The sequence below is a fragment of the Colias croceus genome, chromosome 28, assembly GCF_905220415.1.
Source record: "Colias croceus chromosome 28, ilColCroc2.1".
In the NCBI taxonomy this organism is placed as follows: domain Eukaryota; kingdom Metazoa; phylum Arthropoda; class Insecta; order Lepidoptera; family Pieridae; genus Colias; species Colias croceus.
Window position 1 is genome coordinate 390,157 of NC_059564.1, and position 24,715 is coordinate 414,871.

The following is a 24,715-nucleotide window of genomic DNA, read 5'->3' on the forward strand; positions in this document are numbered from 1 at the left end:
AATCGTCATTTCATATTTTTATATAAAATTTACCACCGATTCGGTAAGCAGTATCTATGGAGAAGAACCGGCAAGAAACTCCATAGTTTCTCTTTTATATTATATTTTTTTCGTTAAATTGGAAATTAAAAAGTGCTTTACTTGAATAGTGAAGATCTCTAGTTTTTCGATATGCTGTTAATTTATTAAGTAAATAAAAGTACCTAATATATTTTCATAAATAAAAGACGTAAGTCAATTGTAAAGTTTCAATTGCAAAGATAGTGATTTGGCAATAAGCAAGCTGTAATAGTAATACAGTAAATTACAAACAATTTAGAAGAAATAATACAGTATTATTTCTTCTAAATTTTACGAAGTAAACTTAAAAAAATCTTGAATTTATTTCAAAAAACAATAAAATTAATGTCGCTGTCACACGCATATTACAATATTATGTATAATGTGTAATTAAATAAGTTAAATAAATTATATTACGAGTAAAAAGGTGTAGATAGGTTACCAACACAACATTTGATCGTCAAAAACGGTGCACTCGCACACACGATTAGACGTCACAGTGAGATGGCATGATTCAACTATCGTGAGTGAAAAAGAGACAGCTAGTTAAAAGTTAATTCTGGCTAATTGGCCACTTTTAACGTGCCGCTATGGAGTTTGTTGATCTACATCTTTCTACTTTTAATATTATTGTAAGTGTAATGGCCGAATCACAGGTTCTTGATATGTTCTGTTTAGCTTATCTGCCAGATAAATAACAATTGATACATTGAAAATTACGTTTACAAGTCTCAAATATCAGGCACATCAACAAGTTGTGAAATCGGCCAAGCAATATCATAAAGTATTATAATAATTTCGCGCCAAATTTTGACGTTCGCGTTGGTTCAAAATGGCGTTGTAGGTATACTGTTATAATCAAGTTATAATAGTCGTTACTTTTTATATCGATTGTAGTTTTGTATTTTGTAACGATAGTTTTTTTATAATATATTGGTGATTAATATGTTGTATTTTATTTCCTCCTTGCCGTGCTTTTTCACTGACGGACAAAAAAAAGTATTTCTATAGGTTATCTAATCTATTATTTTGCAGAAATTAAAGACTTGAATGGATTTTAAACACGATTTATTCATTAGTATTATTTATTCATTCTATCATGACGTTTCGCACACTTTGCAGCGAGCGTGGTCACTGAGAGACTAAATTCACCTCTAAATAAATCGCATTTAAAATCAGTTAAAATCTTTAATTTCCTAATATATAATACTGTCGTAGCTACTAGCTACTATTAATTAGTATTATGTATATAACTATATATTCTGGATATGGAAGCTACATTACTGTCAAGTATCATCAAAATCAGTTCAGTAGTTTTTGCGTGATAATTAGAACATACATTCTTACAAATACGAGTTCATAATAATTAATAATATCTAGATCAAAATCCGTTCAGTAGTTTTTATGTGAAAGAATTAAACTTTACATCGATATTCTTATAAATTTTCGGGTTCATAAATTAAGTAGGGTGACCAAATAAAACGCAAAGATAAAAACAACCGTCTATTATTAACAAAATTTATATAAACGCTGGGCTAACATATATACCAATATCATAGCTGAGACCGCGGCCTCGCTCGCTTTTCAATCTCATATTTACGAATGGATATCCAACGCCCCCTGCCGTGATGTTTATTGAAGATTTGCTGTGGTACATGTCTAGAGCTTGAATGCCCTGAAAAAAATGAAAAAAGAAATATTAAATACATATAATGTATGCAAGTTATAAAAACGACGTTTATAAAAACGTTTACGACTACACTATTATAGAATATTATAGAAGCGATTTTGAATCGATAACATATCTAAGTACAATAATGCCGAGCTTTTGTAAACGGCAAGATTATACAATTTGCCTGCGACATACATACCATGAGATTGTAATTTATAATGCAACGCTGTTTACAATTTTACGGTAACAACAATATCAAATATGTACGGTTAACGCGTGAATGAAGAGACGGAGTAGGCCTGGGGTTCAATTCCCAGTGGAGACTAAAATATAGTAAATAAATGTCTCGATATGCAATAAGGCCATTGCTTGTAAAAGATCGGCTTAATATCCCATGAGAGATTTTTCAACATTATTTCTTTATTAATAAAGAATTAATTTATTATTATTATTTCTTTATTTCTAATTATGCAAGAAAAATTAAATAAAACTTCGCTGCATAGGTAGAAGTTAAACTGGGTACAAATCAAATATAATATGCTTAAATTGCCTGTTTACGCTTTAAGAACATACATTAACAATAAAATCTAGTAAATTTAATCGTCTATGGTACATAATTAATAATTATTTATCTGACATCATTCCTTGGTATCCATACATCCATCTCAATGTGTTGGCATTAATATTATAAGTAAATTATAAGTTACTAGCGGTCCGCCCCGGCTTCGCCCGTGGTACATATTAACGTTTTCTCTACATAAGAACCATCCTCGTACTTCAAGGAATATAATAAAAAAAGAATTATCGAAATCGGTTCAGCCGTTCTCGAGTTATGGAATTACAACGAAAAGTGGCATTGATTTTTATATATTAGATGTCGATATAATAAATAAATTACCATGTAGGTACACAATAGCGTTACAATTGTGCATTTGAAAAACAAACAACCATGCATTGCTCTCCTTTTTGGCACATTTTCATAGAATATAAGTGAAAAGCTTTGCTTTATTATTTACTAGATTTCCGCCCGCGGCTTCGCCCGCGTTTGCAAAGGAAAACCCGCATAGTTCCCGTTCCCGTGGGATTTCCGGGATAAAAACTACCTATCCTATGTGTTAATCCAAGTTACCCTCTATATGTGTGCTAAATTTCATTGTAATCGGTTCAGTAGTTTTTACGTGAAAGAGTAACAAACATCCATACATCCATACAAACTTTCGCCTTTATAATATATATATTAGATTACAATTTAACTTCACGTTAAAAAATGTGCATACATAACTTTTAATTACATAACATAACTAACATCGTTATTCGTTTGTGTTCAAAACGGGAATACCCTTACACAGTTATTTTAAGCGTAGGTACATTAAAATCTAATTAGATATGTTGCAATTATCACACGGGTCTTCAATATTCTAATTTCTAATTTATTTTTAGTTAGATTTGAAGAAATTATTGTTGGTATTAGTACATTAGTAGGAACCAAAAACATACTATGTATTTCCAATATTGTGAACAATTGAAACATGACATCATTAGCATTTATGTTATTTATATAAAGACTAGCGGTCCGCCCCGGCTTCGCCCGTGGTACATGTTAACGTTTTCTCTACATAAGAACCATCCTCGTACTTCAAGGAATATAATAAAAAAAGAATTAACGAAATCGGTTCAGCCGTTCTCAAGTTGCGCTTACCAACACATTTTGGGATTCATTTCATCATCATTTTACAAATGTCATTAAACACAGTGAGACTTATCAATTTGCCGACGACACCTGTCTTGTTGCTGCTGGTAACAACGTAAGCGAAGCACTCGAGAAGTTGCAAGAGGATTTTAACTCATTGCTACGATGGTCACATGACGCAGGTCTAGTTGTTAACGAGAATAAGACAAAATTAATGTACATAAGCTCTAGTCAGAACAGAAGCTCCCATATACCCAGACTAATAGCTCACGAACACCAATGCTTGCACGGAAATCAGAATTTTAATAACTCACCACATTGTAACTGTAACGCTATAGATATTGTAGATTATCAAACATACTTGGGTGTTACTATTGATAGCAGACTGAACTGGCTAGAACATATTAACGGAGTGTGTGATAGATTGAGGTGTATCCTGGCTAAATTTTCGATAATTAAACACAAAATTCCCTACAAAACTTTATTATTGCTTTACAAATCACTAGCCGAATCAATTATCTCATATGGATTATCTAGCTACGGACGGACTTGTAAGACCAATCTTGACAAAATATACACACTCCAATTAAGACTACTTAAAACGATCGTTCCATATAACATTAAGGCTAAATATAAAAATGACTATCGTAAATTATTTGAACTGTGTAAAATCATACCGATACATGAAAAAATTAATCTAACACTTTTAAAAGAGGAATTCTTTAATATTGACATAAATAAAATTAAAAAAACGCCTCATAATAATATAATAACTCGTAACGTCACAAACGCTACGCTAAAACTTCCATCTTTTACAAACCTTCACGGGAAGAGAACGTTAAATTATATGGTACCCTGTCTCATCAACAAACTACCTATATCTTTAAGAGATTCAATAACTCACAAAAATCTAAAATTCAAACTAAAGCAATACTTTTTAGTAAATATAAATAAACTATTATAAAAAAAAACCTTCTAATAACTCTAAAATATTAAGAACTTATTACTAATTTTATCTAAATATAAATACAAATAATACAAAATTATAGATTTACGAAAAGAGCATACTGTATGTTTACACGGCCAGCAAGATTACCGATGTCGCTCGTCACTAAAAAAATTTCTAAGTACCCTCATTAGGATTAAGAACTAACAATAAGTATTAAAACATATTATGTAGCGGTTTGTGGGCTTATGGTGCACAGAAAAACTCGAATGAGTTTATGATTGCATCAATGTACATTATATCATAAAAATAAATAAATAAATAAATAAATAAATAAATAAATTTATAGATTACGCTTTATAAAGATAAAACTTACCCGTATAGGTCTATTCGTAGGCGAGGAATAGAAGAAATATTTAACTCTTTTCATAAATGGTATTGCATTGTATTCAACTTTCTCTTGATGCTCCAAAACTACACGATCAGCTATATTGCCGACTACTAAATGTGTTGCATGCACACACAATACAGTTGCAAGAAATAATAATATTAAAGTTTTCATTTTGCACGTTCTATTTGTTTGAGATTTTGATTTGAAATGATTTAAAGGTCGTGTTATCGATAGGTCAAGTAGTGAACCATCGCTTTATGAGTTTCACGTACTAATAGTGTTGGTTTTCCTTGAAGACGGTGTGACTTCATCAGTTTTAGATATTCATTATTCATCTGGTCTTGGTTTGTACTTGTGAAGTGTAGCGTTTGTTGATACTTTTAAATTGAAATGGATCAAGACTGTGTATAAATGAATGGGCAAGGTTTTACAAATAGGATACTATCTAAGTTTTGGTCTTCAATTTTCATCATAATTTTATTAAAATTGGTACAGTAGGTCCTGTAGTATTTTTGAGTTCAAATCTTACTAGTAATATTATAAATACGAAAGTTTGTGAAGATGTGTGTGTGTGTGTTTGTTACTCTTTCACGCAAATACTACTGAGCAGATTACAAAGAAATTTAGCACACATATAGAGGGAAACTTGGATTAACACATAGGATAGGTTTTATCCCGGAAATCCCACGGGAACGGGAACTATGTGGTTTTTCTTTCAAAACGCGGGCGAAGCCGCGGGCGGAAAGCTATAGTCTTATATAAATGTGGCAAACCTAGTCTTCATTGGTAAAATAGCGTCTTATGTAGGTAATAAAAAGGTAGTTAAGTAAAATATGATCTATGAATCTAGTCTAGGTTATGAAGACAAAGATTTTATCACAAGAACAGCTGTTGTGTTTTTAATATTATGTTTTTAATAATTGAGTTTAAAAATACCTTACAATATTGTCACCCTACTGCTCCAATTAAAATAATACTACAACAAGCGCATAATAATATCAGATTTCTTAGAATTATTATAACTTCAATCGAAGTGATAATAGTATGGGTATTGTAATAATGTACATACCTACATTTTTATATATAGCTCATCTATACTTCCTACTAATATTATAAAGGCGAAAGTTTGCCTAAATATGGATGTATGGATGTTTGTTACTCTTTCACGTAAAAACTACTGAACCGATTACAATGAAATTTAGCACACATATAGAGGGTAACTTGGATTAACACATAGGATAGTTTTTATCCCGGAAATCCCACGGGAACGGTAACTCTGCGGGTTTTCCTTTGCAAACGCGGGCGAAGCCGCGGGTGGAAATCTAGTATATCATAAAACTGAAGAGTTTGTTTGTTTGAACGCGCTAATCTCATGAACTACTGGACGGATTTTAAAAATTATTTCGGTGTTAGATAGCCCATTTATCGAGGAAGGCTATAGGCTTAATATCATCACGCTAAGATCAACAGGAGCGGAGCAATGCGGGTGAAACCGCGCGGCACAGCTAGTTCATGATAAAAGGGTAAAATTGAAAGAAAATCAATTATAGATAAAATTCTAACTTCACGCATACGCGTTCGACTTTTAAGTAAATACATAAATAAAACAATTGCTTTTCAATCAATCAAAATACAACTAAATATGTTGAATGTTGATGTTAACAACGTAGCGCATGCACAATACAACTTTATAGAAATGTACATATTCACATACTTAATTAAAAATTACAAATCATTAAACAATAAAACGGCAATTAAATGTTCGAACAAACTTTATTTACTGAAGAACAAATGTTTATAAACTAATAATGGATGCGCGTATAATTATATGATGTGTGGTGATCGTATTGTGTTCCTTAAAAATAAATACTTTGTATCAGAGACATCTAGTGGTGAATAGAACAATCAAAATTAATAATGACTACAGCCTCCTTCTAATACAATGGCGCTTTATTCCATTTCAATATTAAACGATTCATGAAATATAATATAATATACTATAAAGCACATGTAAATTTAAATTTTTGATGACTATTTTAAAATTGATTTAGCTGCAAACTTACAAATCAACTTACAAATCGCCATCTACTTAAATATATCAGATATATACAGTATCATATTTTATTACTGTGACATCTAGCGATGACTAGGAATAACTAATTGCACACGAATTACTGCCAGATTCTAATAGATGGCGCTGTTGTCAAAGTCATAATTACTGAATTTACGGAATATTAAAATCTTAACATTACAATATGGATGGAAAAAATTACTGGTATTAATCCATCAATCCCTAGAATCTCAGACACAATAGAAATCTATTGTTGTCGTGCCCCGATCGGGGCGCTCGGTGGTCAATGGGTTAATTAAAAAATGCACTATTAATTTTTTTATGTTAATTATAATTTTGCTTTAGCGAAAAAGGTATAATTATATTTATATAATTAAAACTAGTATCGCCATCTACATTTATATACTATATCATTTATTTTATATCAGCGACATCTAGTGATGACTAGAAGTACAAAAATAAAATAACTACAGCCTTGTTTTAATAGATGGCGTTGTAGTTAATTAGTAATTACATGATTTTTAAAACAGAATGTGATGGCTCACCAAACGTTGTGTTAATAACGATGTCCTTGCTAGAAAATTTGTTATTTAGTTTTAAATCGTTATTTCATGGTTTGTTCTAAATGTTTGCTATAAATAATTGTTTGTTCGTTAATTGTTTATTAACAATAAATAAAATAAAAATATACATACTGTTCCGTTGCTTCCCCCATTCAAAATTATTACCTAATATTTTTTTCCATTTTTAGTATATAAACATTTATTATCGTTGGTTTTTCAATAAATAACGTTTGTTCGAACACTTAATTGCCGTTTTATTGTTTAATTTGCAATTTTTAATTATGTGAATGTATGTTTCAAAAAAGTTGCATTGCGCATGTGCTACGTATGGCTACGTAGTATTCGAAAGATCTTTTTAAAATCATAACTAACCTAGATTCTGTTAAGGATTGCGGGGATGATTAAAGATACAAACTTTGATCATTGAAGCGTGCCTTTATTAATCACACAACAACATGGGGAACCTCTTACATCTTGCAGATTACAGACTATATAAAAACTTCCTTCATAACTGACAGTTGACACAGTGTCACAACCAACGCAGTGTTGCTACATACAATATTATATAAATCATTGTTAATCAACACCTCCCCCCAATGATTTATATCAACATAACTAACATTACCTACAATGAATAAGTAAGAACTAACAATACAATAATTTGTATTAACCAAAACTAACAAACTAAAAATACACAATGCGAACTGAACTTTATTCCAATCCTAATTTAGGTACAAAATAATTATGGGAGATTTTATTTAATGGTTTCGTAAAAATATCAGCTATTTGTTGCTTTGTAGGTATATACATAACACAAATTTCCTTACATTCTATTTTATGTTTAACAAAGTTGTATTTTACATCCACATGTTTCATTCTTTTTTGATCAGGATTACATACAGAAAATATTGTACTTTTATTGTCTTCATATATGGTAGTGGTATTACAATTAACGTCTAACTCATTTAATAATTTCCTAATCCAACAAGCCTCTAGAGTTGCATCATTGAGGGAGTATAACTCTGCCTCAGTAGTGCTTAAAGCTACAGTGCTTTGCTTTTTGCAACGCCAAATAACACTGTTATCAAATACTTTAAATACATAACCAGTTACAGATTTCCTATCTTTATCTACAGCAAAACTTGCATCAGCATATCCAACTAGTGGTTCGGAATTACAATTCTTAGTATATTTTAAATTATAATTAATGGTACCTTTAACATATCTTAAAATCCTTTTCAAGCATTGCCATAACCTTTCTGATGGTCTAGATTGATATCTTGCTAAATATGAAACAGAAGCACACAAATCAGGTCTTGAACCTACTACAGCATACATTAAAGAACCTATACAAGCTCTGCATTTATGCTCTAAAGAGTAATCAATCGTACAATCATCAAGATTAACATTAACTTCCATGGGTGATTCACTAGTATTTGCTTCAGACATACCAAATTTTGTTAATATAGACTCTAAATACTCTTTCTGGTTAATATACAAACAATCACTATCTTGAATAATATTAATACCCAGATATTTTAAATTTTTAGATCCTAGATCTTTCATTTTAAATTCTGTATATAACATTTCTTTAACATTATTTATCCTTAAATTGTCCTCACCCAAAATTAGTAAATCATCCACATACAACAAAATGTAAATACCATCCTTAAAATATAAACAATAATCACTTTCTGCTCTTTGAAATCCTTTACTCTTCATAAAACTATAAAATTTATTATACCAATTTTTTGAAGATTTTTTAAGACCATACAGTGATTTATTCAATTTCAAAACATAATTTTTATCTATATTTATACCAGGTGGGGGCTTTAAGTATACAACATCATCAATTTCACCATGAAGGAAAGCACCTTTAACATCCATTTGATGAATTAAATAGTTCCTTTGAACAGCTAATGATAAAAGAACTCTGAGAGTTTGTAATTTCAAAACGGGAGAATAAATTTCATTAAAGCTACCTTCCTGTTGAAATCCCCTTGCAACTAATCTAGCTTTATATACATCACCCGCCTTTTTTGTAAAAATCCATCTACAATCAATTAACTTAACATCGTTTGGTTTTTCTACAACTTCCCAAGTTTTGTTATCCTCTAAAGATTTAATTTCCTCATTTACCGCTTCATACCACCTATCCTTATCGTCATAAGAATCTATATCATTATACTTTTCTGGAACATTACCATTAGAACAAGACAAAAATGATGCCATTAATATATCACCTAAATCTGAATCATCAGTAACAAAATCTTGTAAATATTTTGGTTTAGTTTTCTTTCTATTTTCCCTAGAATTAACATTATCTATATTCTTTTCTTCAAATTGTAATGATTCTAAATTATTATCAGAAATTAAAATTTTCTCAGTACTATTGGTTTGGGTTTTATCAGGACTACTACTACCAACCTTCTCCTTCCTATCCGAGATAGACTCCGCATCAATACTAACCGTTTCAGGTGACTCTGAACATGTTTCTTCCCTAAACAATACGTTTCGTTCTATGCATATTCTCCTTTTATTATCATCCCATAATCTATATCCCCCTGGAGCATAACCAACCATTTTCAATTTAATACCACGAGGGTCTAACTTCATTCGGAGTTTTTGAGGAATATGGGCATATGCAAATGACCCAAACATTCTGAAATTAGATACATTAGGACGTCTTCCTTCCCACATTTCAAATGGTGTAACATTAAGAGAAGCAGTGGGACTACGATTAGTGACATATACCGCATATCTCAGGGCCTCGCCCCAAAGCTCTTTAGAAAGTTGTGAATCTAACAATAATGCACGCGCCTTTTCAGTCAGAGTACGATTCATTCTCTCAGCTACTCCGTTCATTTCAGGATTATATGCAGCAGTATACTGCAATACTATGCCCTTTTCATCACAAAAAGATTTAAAATTTCTAGAAATATACTCACCACCATGTACTAGTTCTAAGGGTTTCCTAGCCTTATACATTCTCCCATTAAAAGGAAGGCGTGTAATATTAGCAAGTATGCATGATTCACAATGTTTATTTTCTAAATTTTTTTCTTTCAAATCAGTTAAACCATCAACCATATTTTTATTTACTAAAGTTTTCAAACTACTATAGCTTAAGTGAGAAAATCTTTTATGCCAAATTTCTACTAAATTATCTTTTGTGTCTGATTTTTCACCATAATAACAATCATTAAATATTACTTCAAATTCTACAAAATAAAGGGATCCTAGTCTATGCCCAACCATAAACAATTCATTGGTTTGTGAGAAAACTTTAACTTCCCCTTCATTGAAGATGATCTTTAAACCATGCTTTTCCATTTTGGAAACAGATATTAAATTTTTCCTTAATTGTGGTACATAATACACATCATTTAATATAATGTTAACCTTAAAATCACTTAAATAACATTTTATTTTTCCTATACCAACAGCTTCTAAATCAACATCATTTTTGGCAGCTGAAATTTTAATTGGCTTATCCAGTTTACAATAATTAGAGAATAAATTAATGTCATTTACAAGATGAAATGAACTAGATGAGTCTATAACACATTTAAAACTATTCTTATTCTGCTGTTCAGTGTCAGCGCTAAAGGACATAAAACTTACAAATTTGTTACCTTCAGTATTTTCAGTGCCGGTAAGAAATGACTTTCCTCTACCTCTCCCCTGGGTCTGATGACGAGTAGCCTTACTGTCGTCTCGGCCTCCGTTGTACTTCCAGTCGCCACGTCCACGGCTGTGAAGTCTCCAGTCACCAGTCCTGTGTCGTGCCTGCTGAGTGCTCCTACACTGAAATTTTTTGTGTCCGGGGCGTCCACATCCATAACACAAAAAGATTGAAGAATCAAGGGATTTGATCGCTCCTCTGTTTTGTTTTTCCTCTTCTCCAAGCAGTCTGTTTTTCACAAAGTCCATTTTCAATTCCTCCATAGTTTCCAACGCCGTCATAATGCCTTCATAAGATTTCGGCATGGATAGTAGTAAATAGTTAACCTTTTCTTCTTCCGAGAGCTCACTGCCAGCATCCCCGAGTTGTGCAAATAGCTTTTCCATGTCAATAAAATGTTCCATTAAAGGTTTCCGTTCATCGAATTTCATATCGGATAATTCTCTTCTTATAAATAATTTAGATCGTGTACCTTTCTTCTTAAAGCTGTCTTCCATGCTTTTAATCATTTGATATGCAGATCTGTCCTTCAAGTATTCGAGATGACTGTCGGCGGTTGCCGCTATTATAATAGCCTGGGCTTTAGCTTCCAATTGCTTGTTATTTGTAGATTTACTGAAATCCTCCTTTTCGATCGCCTCTATTGCTCCATTATCCCGCAGGATACTTTTCAATCTAAACTCCCATGCGTTGTAATTGTCCCCCGCGAAAGGGACAATTTGATATTTTTCTTTTGACATTTTCTGTCCTTTAATACTCATTAATTCACCATATATCCGATGGCTTTACTTGGCTGTGTTACTGGGCCCATAACCCTGTTAAGGATTGCGGGGATGATTAAAGATACAAACTTTGATCATTGAAGCGTGCCTTTATTAATCACACAACAACATGGGGAACCTCTTACATCTTGCAGATTACAGACTATATAAAAACTTCCTTCATAACTGACAGTTGACACAGTGTCACAACCAACGCAGTGTTGCTACATACAATATTATATAAATCATTGTTAATCAACAGATTCAACGAAATACTTAGTATTAGGATAACGTGGATGAAACAGAAACCCTCATTTCCGCCAACAGAGCGTTCTATTAAGTATTCAAATTATGTAGTGTGTGTATTGTATTATAATATAATATAGTATAGACTATGGTTTTACTCCATTATTTTTAATACGACTCAATATGGCAGATGTTAGCTATTTTTAACACGCTTGTATTAGCTTCACCTGTATGTTTGTAACTCACTCCTTTAGAGCCGATTTTGAAACTTACACGGACAGATTTAATTCAAACCTTGAACACTTTAAATATCGGTGACAATGCAATAATATCATGGGTTGGTCTTATTAAATATTTTCACTATAAACAACCCTTCCACAGATAAGAAATAAAACAAATTAAAAATACAAATTTTTTATTGCAAATCGGAATTCAAAAATTCATTATATTCCCGCTCCAATACTTTTAAAGCGCCCTCTGTCGTCAACAGCGCGTTCTGTTTCTTCAAATTGTCTATGAGTGCTGTTTGTTTGTCTATGCGTGATGTTAGAGATTTAACTTTAGCTTCAAGCCGACAGATGGCGTTTTGGTGTGATGTTGATAGGTTGCGGGTTGCGTCGCGGAATTCCTGTAAAAACATTTTGCATTATAAAAAATCGTAGAAAAGTCAAAACATTTTTGCATTATAAAAAAAAAACGTAGGAAAGTCTTCTCCATAGATACTGCTTTCCGAATCGGTGGTAAATGTAAATAAAATACATATAATATTATAATTTATAATGACGATTCAAAAGTACTTCTAGAAGAAGTCTAATTGAATAAATAAATGAGTTTGTACCTACATTGAATATTAAAAAAAATAATACTTGGGATGTGATCTACAATCAATATCGAAGCCAAAAATATAGTTTTTGGAATCTGTCTGTTTATCCGTATTTTTGTCCGGGCCAAATTTAAAATGGACTGCATGGATTTACTTCAAATTTTGCATGAATATTACTAACAGGTCGGGTCAAAGGCTTTATACCATCACGCTAAGACCAACAGGAGTTGATCAATGCGGGTAAAACCGCAGGGCAAAGCTATTTACATACTATTCCTTTTGATATCTATGACGACATATTGCGATATACCCTTAGTTTACCTAATCCATACTAATATTATAAAGCTGAAGAGTTTGTTTGTTTGTTTGAATGCGCTAATCTCAGGACCTACTGGTCCGATTTGAAAATTTTTTTCGGTGTTAGATAGCCCATTTGGCATTTATCGAGGAAGGCTATAGGCTATAAAATATCATCATGCTAAGACCAACAGGAGCGGAGCCACGGCGGTGAAATCGCGGAGGTTTAAAAAAAAAGGTTAGTTAAGTACGTCACAATGAAAAAAATATATTATGTACCTTTTCAGACAATTTCACAGATTCCAACTGCTGTTTGAGCGACGCTATAGCCTCTTCCTGCGACGCGCCTCGCGCTTCCAAGGTTGCATTTTTCGATCTTAGATTTTTCGCTTCCACTGTAAGTTTGTCCGTCACGCTCCTCTGCTCTTTGTACAGACGGTCTTTTTCCTGAAAATAATTTAAAATAAAAAAATTCAAAAATTTTCGTGAAAAGCTATGTATCCTACTTATTGTGAAAATTGTGAATAAACCATGCTTACAACTTATCAAGTGGTTTCATTTGTGATAGGACACACAAAAATCGCATAAAACTAAACTACCTACATTACAGTATATATTTTGTGGTTTTAAATACATCTTTAACACGCGTAAAGAGAAAATAATCTAAAATGGCGGCACTAATCAATCCGTCTTTACTCACATACTATATCTGTCTCAAGTAACACCTAAGTGTTAACTTATGAATTTGAAATTTAATTTTAAGTATGCACCATCATTTTAGATTCGTTTCTATATTGGAACGGCTTATATATTTTTTTTTATGTCACAATTATATCAAACTACCCACATGAAAATTATTATCGACAGCCGCACACTTGGCTAAGTAAAACTTCTTTAGGCGCGTTGAGAGTAACATTTCAAGGTCGCGTCATGGCAATACCGTCACGTCATGGAGTCATTTTGCCAAAGAAGTTTCATTTCTGACACGTGTGCTCGGTAAACACACTTTTATAAATAAACACATGTAAAAAAACCAAACTACCCACACTCAACTTATTATTGGCAGCCGCACACTTGGCCCTGACATCGGCCACTTCTGACCAGAGACTGTTCGCTCTGTTCACAAGCGACAGTCTCTCACTTTCCATACAAGCTAATTGAGACATGTGTGTTTATTTTTTAATACTTTTTTAGTATTTTTTTGAAGTGAAACTTCTTGAGGCGCGTCGAGGGTAAAATTTGTAGGTCGCGTCATGGCAATACCGTCACGTCATGGTGACGTCATGGTGGTTGATGGTTTAAGGCGACGATTTTGGTAGTTTTCAATCCTGCCAAAGAAGTTTCACTTCTGACACGTATGCTCGGTAAACACACTTTTATAAATAAACACATGTCGTAAAAAAGTAAAAAACCAAACTACCCACTCTCAACTTATTATTGGCAGCCGCACACTTGGCCCTGTCATCGGCCACTTCTGACCGGAGACTGTTCGCTCTGTTCACAAGCGACAGTCTCTCACTTTCCATACAAGCTAATTGAGACATGTGTGTTTATTTTTTAATAATTTTTAGTATTTTTTTTGAAGTGAAACTTCTTGAGGCGCGTCGAGGGTAAAATTTGTAGGTCGCGTCATGGCAATACCGTCACGTCATGGAGTAAGGCGACGATTTTGGTATTTTTCAATCCTGCCAAAGAAGTTTCACTTCAGACACGTATGCTCGGTAAACACACTTTTATAAATAAACACATGTCGTAAAAATCCAAACTACCCACACTCAACTTATTATTGGCAGCCGCACACTTGGCCCTCACATCGGCCGCTTCTGACCGGAGACTGTTCGCTCTGTTCACAAGCGACAGTCTCTCACTTTCCATACAAGCTAATTGGCCCATGTGAGCTTCGCATTGTTTCGCCTGAAAGTATAAAAAAATTGTATGTATTTACATTAAAACTAAATAATCTAGTGCAGTCTCTAACTATATATTAACACAGGAATCACTACATAGTTTAAAACAAAGTCGCTTTCTCTGTCCCTATGTCCCTTTGTATGCTTAAATCTTTAAAACTGCGCAACGGTGTTTTTTAATAGATAAAGTGATTCAAGAGGAAGGTTTTAGTATATAATTTACTAGGTTTTAGAGTTTTTAGACAAAGCGGGCGAAGCCGCGGGCGGCTAGTAATAAATAAATAAATACAATTTAGTATTGTAAGATGAAAACCAATCTATATCTATATATCACTACATAGTATAAAACAAAGTCGCCTTCTCTGTCCCTATGTCCCATTGTATGCTTAAATCTTTAAAACTACGCAACTGATTTGGATGCGGTTTTTTTAATAGACAGAGTGATTCAAGAGGAAGGTTAAGTATGTATATAATTTATTAGGTTTAAGACAAAGCTGGCGAAGCCGCGGGCGGTAAGCTAGTATATATGTCGTGGTCATTTCGTAGATTTGATCATTTCATGATATGAGTGGCCATTTCACGAAATGGTCGCATATCGTGAAATGGCCAACGTAGTTTGATATCGTTAAATCGTCAACGTTTCACGATTTGGTCATCCACATTTGGCCAGATCGTATAAAATATAAAGAGTCCATAAAATATTAAAAAAATTCAGAATAACTATATTCTAAAAACTTGTTTAATGTCATTTAAGTTAGTGCCGCGGCAGCGGCCGGCGAATGCCAGAAGCGAATCGTTTTTGCAATAGAAAACAATTAGGTTAGGTTAGGTTACACTTTGATAAACAACGCACGAGCCGAGCGAGCAAAGCGAGCGTGCCGCGGCAGCGGCCGGCGAGTGCCAGAAGCGGATCGCTTTTTAAAAAACAAACAATTATAATAATATAGTAGTAGTTTCTTAAATTATTTTATTTAAGTCGCATTTTTTCTTAAATACATATAAGATATCCACATTTTCCATAGTACTCGTACTTCTTCGTCGTAAATTCTTTGCTATGACTTTCTTCATAATATTGTTATTAAACGAATTATGAGGTTTTTAACTGCGAATAATTTAATTTTCGCCAGCGGCCGCCATCTTATCACATAAACACAGAGCTTGCAGCGCCTCTACCAACGATTAATGTAACTATTTTACGATATGATCAAATAATTTTGGTCATTTCATGAAAAAACCGTGCGTTAATTGGCCATATCGTGAAACGATTTCTCATCATTGATCTGCCCAAACCACATCATGATGTGGCCAAACTAAATTGACCATTTCACGATATGCGACCATTTCGTGAAATGGCCACTCATATCATGAAATGATCAAATCTACGATATGACCACGACATATATAATTATAAAAATGAAACCCGTTTCGCGTTCTCACGGCATCACGTGTGAACGGGTGGACCGATTTCGATAATACTTTTTTTTATTGTATTCCTTGAAGTACGAGGATGGTTCTTAAGTAGAGAAAACGTAAATATGTACCACAGACGAAGCCGGGGCGGACCGCTAGTAGATACACACAATTTTTCAATTCTTACCATTTTATCGATAGTAGCTTGTAATTTGTCTATTTGTTCCTGCATAAGTTTCACTTTGGCTGATAGAAATTTACATACACTCTCCACTGTGACTCGATCTGAAAGTGATAAAAATAGACTTTTGATTGAATTGAACATACATTTCTTTTTTGTCAGTATTTTTTTTTAAAGTATGTCTACAATATTCGAAAACATTTATCTTATTAATATTTAAATTAATAAACATATTTTTCATGCTTTTCATTAGAATTTTTTCAAAAAAAAGTTTTGGAATAAAATATTGCACACAAATTAGGACAATATTATTATATTGTCCTAAACTTAGTTAATTAGTTTTTTTGCCTGAAATTATGTCTTCATAGTAAAGAATTGTTTTTAGTAGCAAAAAAGTAGTAAATAAAAATAATTGTGATGGATCAAACCTTCCTATGCTAAAATAAGTATAAATACAACTATTACAGCACCATTAAAATCTAATTTAAACACATATTTTACATACAAAATAACCAACCTTTAACAAACGACTGCGGCAGCACATTCTCCTTAACATTTACAGAAACAAACGCATACAAAAACTCCATATGATCACTTTCTTTACTTCTCAAATGACACCACTCACACACATTCGAAATACACTTTTTAATTTCATTATCTGTGCCCGTTATATAATCTGTATTAGAATTTTTGGCGCCTTTTTCTTTTTTTTTAGTCTGTACTTTGGTGGGTGTTTTTTCTGGGGTGGGGGGTGTGTCACAATGTTTTCTTGTATGCCTGTTTGGTGATTTTATTAATCTGTTTGAGAACTCGGAGAATATGTCTTGCTTTTGCTGAAAAATCAATAGAAAAGGATAGATTTATATTTTTTTTAATAGAGAATACATTGATATGTATCATAATATTAAGTAAATAAATGCAATTATTGAAAAGACAATTTTTTGTATTTGCTACCTTTCTATTATAATACATAATTCAGGGCCTTTCTTGCTAACAAGTAGATCTTTAATCACATGTTATTACCTATTTAAGACATTTTTGTGAAAATAAGAAAGAAATGATTTGAATGTTATTGTATGTTAAGGATGTTAAAAACATTTTTTTATTAATAAAAATAGTCAATTTAGTCCTCCATTCAACATTTAATTATGAGGATAATAAATAAATAAATGATGTCTCCCATATTGCATAAACCTAATCTATATGGAATGGTTACATCTAATAATAATTCTTCCTTCCTTATTTATAAAAATTTATTTAAAATGATGAAAAATAAAAAGTACCTCACTTATTGGGTTTATCTTCAAAAAGTTTATCGATTGACCTAATTAATATTTGTAATATTATCACTACTTTCCAATAATAAACAATTTAAAGTAGATGAATACAGTTAACGACATTTTTAAAATATGATTTCAAGAAAGTGATTGTTACTTACCATAACTTGTTCTATTTCCTTCATCAACGTCTCCGTTTTTTTCTCCAGTTGCTTATTGAGTTTCTTAAATTCATTTTCTCGAGCTAACAAATCTATAGATTCCATTTATAATATCGTAAAACGATTTTTTACCTAAAATGTAGCACTACTCTAACAACAGCTCACATAGTAATTATATTTTATAACGTTACAAAATTAAACAGAAATTAGATAACCTAATTCAACAAGAATACACGAGTTTTTAAAATCGGTCGTATAATATTCAAACAATAAACAAAGCAGTTGCTATGGTAACGTTGAATTTTTAGTCAAATCAAGCACCATACTCATATATCAAATTCATTACTTTAATTTGTATTCAGATTTTCAATTAAGTATTCCACATATTTTTTATTTATAAATTCACGGAAAAAACTTTTTATCAATTGTAGTTCTTAAATAAAAGTCACCTAGAGCATTTACAACTTGTTGTTTCAGTTTACCTAGCGCCATCTAGTAGTTACGCAATAAAACATAGAAGTGGACTAGCAAGCGTCAAAAACAGCTGTGCAGGGACCAATCAAAATAGACTTCATAATTGTCAATAAACATTGCTCATTCGATGACAGGTCGCATTGTTTTCCATATGATTCTAAACAGAAAATTCGCGAACTATAAACATTCGTTATTGTTTCATAATGTTAATGAATGTTTAAAAACTTATCAATATCAATTTTATATTGCGAAATAAACACGCTATGTTGCTTTAATTCCAATTTTAAAATCGCAAGTGACAGGGACGGGATATGTGCGAGCGAGACGAGCGTAAAGTTTATTTCATTTCTAGAGATTTTCAATCGATTTACCAATGAGAACGGACTTGGCCCAGCTGACATTTTTTTAGTTCATTATTATAGCGGGCGGTATACGGACGCTCGCTTGTTGCGAAAGCTTGTAAAAATACCTACCTTAAATACTAGTTGGACAGCGTTCCGCGTCCCGACATATTGTTAAAAGTGCATAATGTATTTGAAGAGAAAAAGAAACGACTATCAGAGTGTTATATTATAGCGTTGGTATTGTGCGTGGAGTAAGGCGTTCCAGCTTGCTTTGTAAAAGGTAAGTCTCACAACATATGTTTAAATTTCACCGTGTTATAGTATGTTAGTATCTCACGGTTTTATCAAGTCGCATAGAAATAGAAAGTTTTGACAAGTTCATGAGTATAATACGAACGTGTTCAGTGATTTCCTGGAAAAAATAATTAAATTATTTCGCTACATGTATACCGTTAATCATGCCATCGAGTTGAGTTCAAAATGGTGTGAATCAGCTGATAGTAAAAACAAGCAGACATTTTGTTTATTCTGGCAAGTAGCAGGTAGCCCTTTTTTAGTAAAGGATATTGACAGGCAGCGTTCAGCTGTTTTAGTTTTATTATTAACGCAAACGGTTTTCACCTTAAAGTGTATGCAGTTAAGGGCGTAGTTTGTGTTCGCTAATTTTACATTGCATTATACATAGCCACATAGGTATATTTTCATGGCTGGTTTTTCAAAAGCATTCAATGACCTTTGTGTAATAATTATTATAACTGTTTCTCTAGAAGTGTGCGTTTTGTATTTGATACGCAATATGAATACACGTGTGTGAAATAGATATCTAGATAATAGTATGTACCTACTTATATTCTAGAATCTAGAATCTAGATAGATAAACGTTTGACTAGAGTCTAGACGGTCGACTTTGTACCTAAGTTACCTATAGGTAGTATGTTTTTATGAAACGTATTGGTGTTCTGTAATAATTGCATGATTAATAGATTTTGACCTGAAATATTATGGCGAAAAAGCCGTCAGTAATTTTGAGTTCAACTCAACAAAGTAGGACAATATTTTTTATGCTTGGAGCATGTCATAACATGTTTTAAAAGAGAATGTGGGTTTCATCAATTGTAGTTAATTGAAGTTAATTAAATAATATCATCTAATGAGTCTGTTTGTTTCTTAAACTAAAAAAAAACCGGCCAAGTGCGACTCGGACTCGCGCACGAAGGGTTCCGTAATCCGTACTTATCTATAAATTATAATAGAAAATCACGTTTAGGCATTAAGTTAATATGTACTAAGTACTTACTTACATGTACTTACGTGTTAGTAGGTATTTGTTATTATAGCGGCAACGGAAAAATATTAATTGTGAATTTCAGCTTCTAGCTTTCACAGTGCATGATATACAGCATGGAGACAGACAGACAGACAAATAAGTCTCAGTAATAGGGTCCCGTAACCCGTTTTACCCGTTCGGTACGGAACCCTAAAAAAATGATCATGAATGGTCGAGTTTTTGTACTAGGTATATTATCGGAAAAACTACTAGGTAGGTAGGTAGACCTAAATCGTTTGAGGAAATTGCAAAGAAGATTGTAGGAAGTAATTTAATTTGAATGTTACAGTGGGACGGGAATTGTATTCATATGAAGATGAAACGAACAAAGGTTAACAAAATGGGATAGGTAACTACGTACGTACCGTACCTAGCTAGATTTACATCGTTTTTTTGAAAGAGGTTGTTATTTATTAGCAGGTCAATCTCATAAGTAGGTACCAATCTACATCGTATTTAATATTATGTACACTGTACAATGTACATACCTACCTATATGTTCAATATTGTATACAATCTTTATACCTAAAGTACCCGTCACGAGAAGCTATAAATTATGTAAACAAACATCTTTTACTAAGTAAACATTTTATACTGCGAGATAATAATAAATTGACCATATTCAATCGACATGAAATATAGACGGGTTATATGAAAGTAACAACCTATTTAATTTAGTCGGATCATATTTTAACGACGCAAAGCGCTATCGTTTGTGTTTCTTGGTACCGGAACGCGTCCGTCGCAGGGATTGTGAACTATCGGGACGCCATTTTGAAATAAACGCATCATTCGAGTTTCGAATGCGTACGAGTTTGTTTCATTGCTTTGCATATATCGCGGATCTGGTTGTTATTGTTAATTTTGTTATTGTTTCGTTATCACTTTTTTATTGTTGTTACTTTAATTGTTGCGTTAATTTTATTTGTTATTACGTATAATGGAGCCAGTAGCCAGTACATCTAAGGAAATAAATTGAAATAAAATTAACAATTTTAAAACTTATGTAGTGGACGAGCTTGCAAAAAAATATAAGGTGGAAGTATTGAGACTCCCGCCATATCATTGTGAGCTTAATCCAATTGAGCTAATTTGGGCCAACGTAAAAGGATATGTTGCTCGCAAAAATACAAATTTTAAATTTGACGAGGTAAAACAATTATTACAAGAGGGACTGCAGCAGATTACTTCGGAAAATTGGAAGCGTTGTGTGGAGCAATCAAGGAAGAAGATAATTTTTATTCCAAAATCGATGAGATGATTGATAAAACTGTAGACAGCTTCGTGATACATGTCACTGATTCTGACACAGAAATGAAAACATCTGAATCTGACGAATAATTATTCTTAAATAATATTTATGTTAATTAATATTTGTTACTTAATAATTTATTAAATCTTAAACAAATTCATTTTTTTTGTTGGTCCAAATGTTGTGAACTCCTGAACACTTGTTTACAAAATTTATAGCTTCTCATGACGGTTACTTTAGATGGGATTATTCCCATCCTAATTAATTTGTGATTATATCATTCAATCCCATCCATGCACCTACATCATAATATTTTGTGATTACGGTCATATTAGCTACTAGCTTACCGCCCGCGGCTTCGCTCGCTTTGTCTCAAACCTAATAAATTATATACTAAAACCTTCCTCTTGAATCACTCATTCATCAATCTAATTAAAAAAAACCGCATCAAAATCCGTTGCGTAGTTTTAAAGATTTAAGCATACAAAGGGACATAGGGACAGAAAATGCGACTTTGTTTTATACTAGGTATGTAGTGATGTCTGTTTTCAGCGATCTCCCTATCATACAGACTACAGAATCGAAAATGCAATCCCATATCATAAGTGAAGTCCGATGAGCATGCTTGAGCAAGCTACTTACATGCTCTCTGTGTCATAATTTTCATATGACGCAAGTCTTAAGTTACTTATGTCGCAGCCAATTGGTTAAATCAGCCGTTTCATTAATAGCCTAGTCTGTTTATTAAATCGCGCTGTTTAATTGCCTTTATTTTGCGATATGCTGTTGTTATATTAAATGATACATCTTCTAGATATGAAAGAGGTAGGTAGTTAATTACGGTCCGTTTAATAAAGAGCCTAGGCTATGAATAAATCGAAATATAAACATTTAAATTAATAAATCTCAAACAGCTGTACGGATTTTAATTAATTTTGCCATACCTACCTACATACATAGTAATTATTTTCCGTACTAGGTACAAGGACATTAACGTAATCTTATTATGATATTATAATTATATCTAGTTTCTACATAAGTTATGCAACATTAATTTGTTGTCAAGCAGATATAAATTATTTATATTTTATACTATACTAGTCGTTCGCTGCGGCTCAGCTCGGGCTGGCCCGGTATTCATATCAATAAAATATATATTTAGATAGGTAGACAGACGGACACAATTTTTTTCAGTTTGACATACCTACATTAATATTTAAAAAAAATGTGTGCGTGTACTAGTGTACACACATAAGAAGTGAAACTTCTTTATGACCTTATTTTTCAAAAAATAATTTACTATATGCAACTTTATAGAAATACGTCGAATCATGCGTGGTAGGGATAAGAAAAAGAAAAGTTAAAAAATAGGTTATGGTTACCTACAACATGAATTGCTTCCTACAAGGAATATTAATTAAAATATTTACAAAGAAACAAAGTTTTGTTACGAGGCCTCGGCCCTCTTTCTTTATATTTCCTCATAATGTAATTAAAGGATGTACAAATTACAATTGCACGGTTATTACTTTAATAATTATAAATTAATATGCAATCACGCGAATCTATACTGTACACCTATATACGAATCTACTAATATTATAAAGCTGAAGAGTTTGTCTGTTTGAACACGCGAATCTCAGGAACTACTTGTCCGATTTGAAGAATTATTTCACTGCTAACAGTGAAATAATTCTTCAAATCCGTTTCAAGGAAAGCTATAAGCTATATTATATCATCACGCTATGATCAATAGGAGCGGAGCAACCCGTGTAAAATAGCGAGGTACAGTTAGAGCATTTATATGTCGCAGTCACCCGGTTGAATTTGCTATTTGATTGAATGACTAGCTCCTTCATTGAATGGCGACATTTTGAATGACTAAAGGACAATTCGTCAAGTTGTTGAATATAAATATAAATGTAAATTCCAATACTTTTCTCTTTATACCCCATCCCAGTATAATACTTTTGATATGACGTCACGCTAAATTCAAAATGGCGTCCTCTAGATAACACCATTTCATATTTTTTACAACATGTACTATTTATAGGTACATACTATGTTTGTGTTTCTTCTTATAGTAGGTATTATGGGTATTAACTATTAAAACCTTTGTATTTTCTTTGCTTGAGTTAAATTTAATTCATTATCTCTGTCTAAAAATAAATTAATTGTTTTTGTATGTAAGTTTGGTAAATGTAGATTTATAATAACCAATTCATGGTAAAACTAGCTGTGTCCCGCGGTTTCACCCGCATTGCTCCGCTCCTATTGGTCTTAGCGTGATGGTATATAGGCATACTAGGTTTCCGCCCGCGGCTTCGCCCGCGCAGTCAAAGAAAAACCCGTATAGTTCCCGTTCCCGTGGGATTTCCGGGATTGCATCATTTTCCCGGGATAAAAAGTAGCCTTTCCTTTCTCGAGTATCAAAATATCTCCATACTAAATTTCGTGAAAATTGGTTCAGTAGTTTAGGCGTGATCGAGTAACAGACAGACAGAGTTACTTTCGCATTTATAATATTAGTATGGATTGCTTATAGCCTTCCTCAATAATGGATTATAGGCTATAATATATCATCTCGCTAAGATTAAGACCAACAGGAGCGGAGCACTGCGGGTAAAACCGCGGGGCACAGCTAGTAATTAATATGATAGTTTTTGCGCATGTAAAACTGTGTGGCACATACCTATTAATTTATTAATAAAAATGAAAGGATATAATATTATAAATAATATCACGAACAATTAAAATATTATTATCGCGTTTTAGAAATTTAATATTATGAGATAAAGTGTGCGTGTACCCACACCTAAGTGTTTATCAAACAAAACTATTAATATTATAAATATAGAATCTTACGAAAAACCAGACAGCAGTTTTATCGTTATCGAGTTACTAAAAACCAAAACAAATAACTTCCTCATTATAATATAATATTTCGGATGTGAAATTGATAAAATAAAATAAATAAAACAATAATTTGACTTTTAATTTTTACTATTTTTCGCTTTATGTAGGTACATAAATGCAATTTAATCTATACTAATATTATAAAGCTGAAGAGTTTGTTTGATTGTTTGTTTGTTTGAACGCGCTAATCTCGGGAACTACTGGTCTGATTTGGAAAACTCGGTGTTAGATAGCTTATTTATCGAGGAAGGCTATAGGCTA

The 24,715-nt window shown here is 32.5% G+C and overlaps 3 protein-coding genes across 3 annotated transcripts in view; 1 reads left to right on the plus strand and 2 right to left on the minus strand.

Annotated features, from left to right (window-relative positions):
* Positions 1-1,556: 1,556 nt before the first annotated feature.
* LOC123704028 lies at positions 1,557-5,038 on the minus strand. The gene is made up of 2 exons (XM_045652276.1): positions 4,745-5,038; positions 1,557-1,735 (listed from the first exon to the last, which is right to left on the minus strand). The coding sequence occupies exons 1-2, from the start codon at positions 4,928-4,930 to the stop codon at positions 1,580-1,582; spliced, it is 342 nt and encodes a 113-aa protein (XP_045508232.1). The 5' UTR covers positions 4,931-5,038; the 3' UTR covers positions 1,557-1,579.
* Positions 5,039-12,483: 7,445 nt separating this feature from the next.
* On the minus strand, positions 12,484-18,299 carry LOC123704003 (testis-expressed protein 9). The gene is made up of 6 exons (XM_045652235.1): positions 18,142-18,299; positions 17,221-17,536; positions 16,710-16,807; positions 14,979-15,119; positions 13,485-13,652; positions 12,484-12,713 (listed from the first exon to the last, which is right to left on the minus strand). Exons 1-6 carry the CDS (start codon positions 18,244-18,246, stop codon positions 12,501-12,503), a joined length of 1,041 nt encoding a protein of 346 aa, XP_045508191.1. The 5' UTR covers positions 18,247-18,299; the 3' UTR covers positions 12,484-12,500.
* Positions 18,300-18,804: 505 nt separating this feature from the next.
* The window catches only part of LOC123704004 (protein FAM214A), a 44,394-nt gene continuing 38,483 nt past the window's right edge, over positions 18,805-24,715 (plus strand). Inside the window, exon 1 of the mRNA XM_045652236.1 lies at positions 18,805-19,239. The gene's annotated coding sequence lies outside the window, so the exon portion shown is untranslated. The remainder of the gene's footprint in view (positions 19,240-24,715) is intronic.